This window comes from Periophthalmus magnuspinnatus, chromosome 19 (genome assembly GCF_009829125.3).
Source record: "Periophthalmus magnuspinnatus isolate fPerMag1 chromosome 19, fPerMag1.2.pri, whole genome shotgun sequence".
NCBI lineage: Eukaryota > Metazoa > Chordata > Actinopteri > Gobiiformes > Gobiidae > Periophthalmus > Periophthalmus magnuspinnatus.
In genome coordinates this window covers 438319-445000 of record NC_047144.1, presented here as the reverse complement: position 1 = coordinate 445000, position 6682 = coordinate 438319, and the positions used below count along the sequence as shown (strand labels likewise).

The following is a 6682-nucleotide window of genomic DNA, read 5'->3' as shown; positions in this document are numbered from 1 at the left end:
AGTGTACAGTTCCACCTTCAAATACTTCAAGTCCAGATATTTTCAACTTAAATACATGTTCAAGGTTTTTTTGTACAATGTGGCGTAAGATTTCAGCAAAACAACAAGAATGCACTAGTTAGCAACGTAGCTTTAGCTTGTTAGCAATGTAGCTTTAGCAACGTAGCTTTAGCAATGTAGCTTTAGCAACGTAGCTTTAGCTGCCTGTTTTCTAATCAAAACAAGGTCCTTTTCACACAGAGTTACACAGTGGTGTCATGTGCTGCAGTGTGATCTTTGTACCGGCTTAAAAAAGGCAGTAATAATAATAATGACAGAACATTTGACCCATTTAGTACCACATTTTGAAAAAGTTGATGCAATTTGGGGGAAAAAGGTAGAATTTTGTGCTATGAATCTGGTACAAAAGTTTTTTTGGTCAATATTGTTCCAAATTTTACCAGGAATCAAAATTTTTCATTTGATATAAAGTGAAATCGATACATCAGTAAATTGAAGAAATTGTTAATCATTCTGAAGTTTTTATATTGGAAAAAAAAGTTGAATTTTTTAGCATGAATCGAGGAATAAGGTCATTTTTGGTGAATATTGTCCCAGTTTAAAACTTTGCAAATAAACTTATTTAAAATGTAATAAATTTAATATAAGAGATTTGGCGTTTTCTTTCTTTACAATGTAAATTTGTGTTGAAATAAGTGAAATTTGATGAGAAATTTAACACAGACGTCAAACGGACGTCCAAAACCTTTAGGAATGTGAGGTTCAGTTTGAAAAAACAAAACTGGCTTAAAAATGATCCATTTATGGTAGAGTTTGTTTTAAAATTTGAATGGGATGCTACTGCAATCTCAGTCATTTTATCCATGTCTGCAGTATTAAAGTTTAAAAAATAAATAGTTTAAATCTTTGTTGAAGTGCGTCGAGTCGTGGGACGGGTCTGGATAAGGCCGTTGATCTTCTGTGGTCCAAGATGGCTGCCTCTTCACATCTCTAACACTCTTCGATTAGCAGCCCTTCGGAGCAGTACAGTTTCTTCTTAATCACCCTAAAACCAGTGCTCAGTTTGACCTCTTGCCTTATTACGGGCGCAAGCGGAGATTTGGGGCTAAAAAGTCCTTGTATTTTCGGCCATATCCCGCTAGTTTCGAGCCGCAGCACGAGAGTCAGTTGGAACGTGGGGACGAGGTAAGGATCTACGGACAACTGCGAAACGCTCTCGTAGCCGTCTCCTTGTTCGATGCAGACGTCGATGAGCGCCCCCCGAAGGCCGCACGGCTCGCTGGCGGCCAAGTGCAGGAGCTCTTGACCGATGTGTTGTAAGAGCTTCTCGGGGATGAGGAGTTTACTGCATCTTAACGCAGTGTCCGAGTCTTTGGCGTCGCGTAAACTGGACGCGATGAGATCCACCACGTCCTTGAGTAAGTGCTCCTCCATCGGGTCGAAGAACAGGTCGTCGCTCGGGCTCAAGTCGCCAGACGTGTCCGAACCTGGAGAACATAAAAACGACGCACACATTTAGTTTAAAAATGTTTTTCCCGAACAGTAAAACGCTAGAATATCACTGGCCTTCACGAGGTTTTCACAATGACTCCAAATTAGGAGAGTTGCCATAGCGATTAAGAACTTAAAACTAAACATTAGATCTTTTGAACGGGGGAAGGGGGCGGATAACAGGAAGTGGAAAACTATGTATTCCAAGGATTCATGGGTTTTAGTGTCCTGTTGACGCCGCCATTTTGAGGACTTCTTCCTATTCAAAATATAAGCTCATGTTTTGAATAAGAGATATTTTTTTTATTACTTTTTACACTTAAGTAATATTCAGAGTGGATTTAACTCCATGGCAGAATCCAAACTACTTCACTTTTTAAAATGAACTGAAAACCTTTTATCAGTTGGCGATGTTTTCAGGACTTAACACTTGTATGCAAATGAGCCGACATCTCAAATTTGCATAAAGCTAGCCATAGCCACAAGCTAACGCAGCGGCTCCTGTTGTTGTCTATTGTCTTTTAAAGTTAAACACGTGACTGAAGTTGGGGTTAGAGCGCTCGTGAAGCCGTTACTAACCCTCAACCATTCTTACTAAACAGTTTCCTTATTATGAATTAAGTCTTTGTTCATGTTTTATTAAGCATGAATAAGCCTTGTTACCATACAGTGTTAATATAATGGATTTCTCTACATGATCCTGGGGTTTTTATTTCACTTTTGTGTCTGTAAATCAAGATCTGAACATTAATAACAGACAAATCGGGCGTCTCTTCTGTCCCCGAGGTCGCTCCCGTTAGCGTTAGCGACAGGTTTGATTGACAGCGTTGTACTGACCTGAGTCGGAGAGGTCACTCCTGCTCCCGCTGTTGGACTCCACACTCCCGCTGAAGTCTGCCAGTCTCTGGACTAACTTGCCCCAGGACAGTCTGCGAGGGCTGCTGTGGTCCAGGGGGGAGCTGGGAGCGCCGCCCAGGACCAGCTCGCTGTCGGCGGATAGGGTCGGCATGGCGTCTGCTTATGGACTATTCAGTCGTCAACACCTGTGGACGAAGACGAGGTTTAATCATGATACAGACCGAACAGAACAATATGACAGAGCGGTTCTGTGGAACGAGGACGTCCTCGTTTGAGTCTAGTCCTACACTTAAGTCCTTGGTTCTAATCCTTAGTCCTGGTTTAGTCCCAATCTAGTCCTGGTCTAGTCCTGGTCTACACTTAAGTCCTTGGTCCTGGTTTAGTCCCAGCCAAATCCTGGTCTAGTCCCGGCCTGGTCCTGGCCTAGTTCTGGCCTAGTCCCGGTCTAGTCCTGGTCTAGTCCTGGTTTAGTCCTGGTTTAGTCCTGGTTTGGTTCCGGTCTCGTCCTGGTCTGGTCCTGGTCTGGTCCTGGTTTGGTCCTGGTTTGGTCCTGGTTTGGTCCTGGTTTGGTCCTGGTCTAGTCCTGGTCTAGTCCTGGTCTAGTCCTGGTCTAGTCCTGGTCTAGTCCTGGTCTAGTCCTGGTCTGGTCCTGGTCTAGTCCTGGTCTAGTCCTGGTCTAGTCCTGGTCTAGTCCTGGTCTAGTCCTGGTCTAGTCCTGGTCTAGTCCTGGTCTCGTCCTGGTTTGGTCCTGCCCTGGTCTGGTCCTGGTCTAGTCCTGGTCTAGTCCCGACTTTTACGTTGTTTTTTCGTAAACACTTAGCGTTTCTGTTTTATTTGTGTTAAATCTTCTTTTCTCTTGCTCTGTGTCTAGACACTGCAGTGCACAGTTTAACCCTTAGAATTTACACCAGTGTGATATTTCTCTGGTAACTAATCACACCACATTAACAAACTCACATTATTACCATAGACCTCCATGTAAACTCAGTGCACTGGAAATGAAAATATCTGTAGTTTTGTGGTTTTAATTCCAGGATAAAAGACGATTTCGTGTCAAACGTGAACCTGACGCTGCAAAGACGAGAAGTGAAAAGTCAACAATAGAAACACAGAGGACGAGTCCACGAAATCATCCAAAAATGAACAAACCACCTCACTTTATGTGCCGTTTTTTGACATATTTGACTCATTTAACGTCCTGTTTGTCTTGTTTGTTGTGCTGAACTCTTCAATAGACCCATTGTCGTCCCCTACCTTCAATTTCTCTAGAATCGAACTCCGTTTTTGTCTTTTACCTGCAAATTTGCCCATTTCTAGCAGCATTTTGGTCATTTCTGGTGTTGTTCTCCAGTGTTTTGTGGTATATTTGCTCATTTACAGTAGTGTTTTGGTCATTTCTGGTGTTGTTCTCCAGTGTTTTGTGGTATATTTGCTCATTTACAGTAGTGTTTTGGTCATTTCTGGTGTTGTTCTCCTGTGTTTTGTGGTATATTTGCTCATTTACAGTAGTGTTTTGGTCATTTCTGGTGTTGTTCTCCTGTGTTTTGTGGTGTATTTGCTCATTTACAGTAGTGTTTTGGTCATTTCTGGTGTTGTTCTCCTGTGTTTTGTGGTGTATTTGCTCATTTACAGTAGTGTTTTGGTCATTTCTGGTGTTGTTCTCCTGTGTTTTGTGGTATATTTGTTGTTTTGTTCCGCTGTTTACGCCTTAAGCTTTTTCTATAGCTTCCACTGCAACTCACTGCACAAAGAGCTTCCAACAATTGGCAATAACTACAGTCATTTCTGGCATACTTCAAGATTTTCCAGCGCAGAAACGTGTTAGTTACAGCAGTGTTTTCAATTATAAACGTGCATATGAAAATCAGACAATGAATGGATCACTTCTGCTCTTTAACTGTCATTTAAGCTTTAAAAAAGGCTTCAAAAGTGTCACAAATCAGTACTTACGTGTGTTTTTAGTAAAGTAATATCCTTAAGTTCTTCATAGATGTTTTGAGGAGTTGTCTTTTAAGTTTATTGTCTAAAAAGTGCAAACAAAAGTGATAAATCCTTCGGGGACATTCTCAGGACGTGTCAGCTGAAGACTGCGGTTTGAGCCTCGGCAACAATGGTTTTATACTCAGCGCGTAAGCCCCGCCCCCGACGCCCGCTCTCAACCAATCAGAAAGAGAGGCTCGCCATCTGCGCAGGGTTTTGCCTGGTAACACGCCAAGCGCAGGAGACAAACAACACGGAGAGAACGGCACGAGAGAGAGGGCGGGGCAGTGCGGGGGGCGGGGCTTAGAGCGCGAGAGGAGTCTGCGGCCCGTGGTGAAGGCGGCCGCCATTTTGGGAAGGGAAATAAAAGACTTAAATGTAAAAACAATGATAATAATAGAGTTGAAACACATATGCAGTGTTCAAATTATTATTATTATTATTATTATTATTATTATTATGATTATTATTAATTAAAAAAAATAATAATAATAATGAATGCTGTGTGCTAATTATATTTTGTTCTATTTGTGGGTTTCATCTTTACTTTCTTCCCCAAAGTATATCATATTTTTGTTTCATATTGTTAATTTCCATGGCAACTGTTCTAATTTTTTAGAGTTCTGAAAAATGTTATTTGAACAGCTTTGCACAGGTGATTTTAAATGTAAAGCTGTCACATTTTTATACAGCGATTCTCCGCCTCAGCTGCTTTAGGATTATTCAAACTAATTAGCATTGACGAGAGGTTGTTTTTGCTGTGCTCTTATCAAATAAATAATATATGCAACACAAAGGAATTCTGTTCTAATAACCTGCTACATGAAAGTCAACACAATGTGGAGATCTTCCTGGATAGTCGCGGTTCAAACAGTATCACACCTGTTAATACTCACAATACTTACATTTCATAAACTTTGTGTATGTTGTGCAGTATATTGGTATTTGAGGTTGCCAGATAAGGAAACAAGCAAACATGAAAAGTAAATAATGTGTAAAAAAAAAAAAAAAAAAAAGGCCATAACTAGATCATTTTGTTATTTTACATTTGTTTGTGTAACATTTACCTTCCCAAGATGGCGGCCGGGGGGTTGACGTCACCCGGTGTCCTCTAGTGTTTTATATTGAGCCGCTGAAGCGCAGAGCAGCGATGGAAATGTACTGACTCTGCTGGACTTGTTTATCTGACACTTCACGTCTGCATTAAACGCTTTACATAACGGCGCATGCGCAGACGCTGTTGTACTGTTTGTGCGCGGCGCAGAGAGACAGATTAGGCTCGTGTTATTTTTTTTATTTGTTTTATTTATTTAATTTTGTCGAACAGCGCTGCAGACAGTGAGCATTACGTCACCTGTTTGTACCGAGCCCAGCAGCATTACGTCAGAATAATTCAGCACGTACAGGGACGTAAACAAGCGCAGAAAGAAAAACACACGAATATAGAAATAACACACACAGACACACACACCTACGTACATACACACACAAACACATACATACACACTGCTCTGGGACATTTTTAAAAACATGACATCATTTTGTTCAAACGCTGCACATTTAAGCCAGAGCTGTGTGTGGGGTCGCCTCTCCGCAGAGCTGGTGTCGTTTAATGCCATACTGCGGAATATTCTCGTCTCATATTACAGTGAAAAACCCTTCCCCCCCCCCCCCCCCGTGTATTTGAGCAGGATGTGTCCGGGCCCAGGTGACTCGTGTAAGCAGGAAGAGCGCGTTAGCATGCTAGTTGTTGTTATCTTTATGGTGACTGTAAACTCCTCTGGTCTCATGAAAAGTGCTTCTAAAGTCGTCATGGTGAGTAAAGAGGATGGTCTGAGAGACACACCGCTCCTTTAACACCAGATGATGAGCTGTTTTTCTCCTCCCTCTCTCTCTCCATCTCCCCCTTCTCTCTCTCCCTTCCCCTCTCTTTCCCTCCACCCTTCTCTCTCTCCCTCCCTTCTTCCCTCTCTTTCTCCCCCTCCCTCTTTCCCTCCCCCTTCCCTCTCTCCTCCTCTCTCTCTCCCTTCCCCCCTCTTTCCCTCCACCCTTCTCTATCTCTCCCCCTCTCTCTCACTCTCCCCCTCTCTCTCCCTCCCCCTTTCTCTCTCCCTTCTTCCCTCTCTTTCTCCCCCTCCCTCTTTCCCTCCCCCTTCCCTCTCTCCCTCCACCCTTCTCTATCTCTCCCCCTCTCTCACTCTCCCCCTCTCTCTCTCCCTCCCCCTTTCTCTCTCCCTTCTTCCCTCTTTCTCCCCCTCCCTCTCTCTCCTCCTCTCTCTTCCTCCCCTTTCTCTCTCTCACTCTCTCTCCCCCCTCCTCCCCCTCTCTCTCTGTTTTTCATCTGTTCATCCCT

General features: G+C 43.0%; 1 protein-coding gene across 1 annotated transcript in view; it reads right to left on the bottom strand.

Moving 5' to 3' along the window:
- The window catches only part of ddit4 (DNA-damage-inducible transcript 4), a 4590-nt gene extending 140 nt beyond the window's left edge, over positions 1–4450 (bottom strand). The window contains exons 1-3 of the mRNA XM_033984385.2: positions 4300–4450; positions 2329–2534; positions 1–1487 (exon numbers count right to left, since the gene is read on the bottom strand). The exon at positions 1–1487 is cut by the window's left edge and continues 140 nt beyond it. Coding sequence (XP_033840276.1) covers positions 991–1487; positions 2329–2500 — 669 coding nt within the window. The 5' untranslated portion in view covers positions 2501–2534; positions 4300–4450 and the 3' untranslated portion in view covers positions 1–990. The remainder of the gene's footprint in view (positions 1488–2328; positions 2535–4299) is intronic.
- Between the last annotated feature and the right edge of the window lie 2232 nt (positions 4451–6682).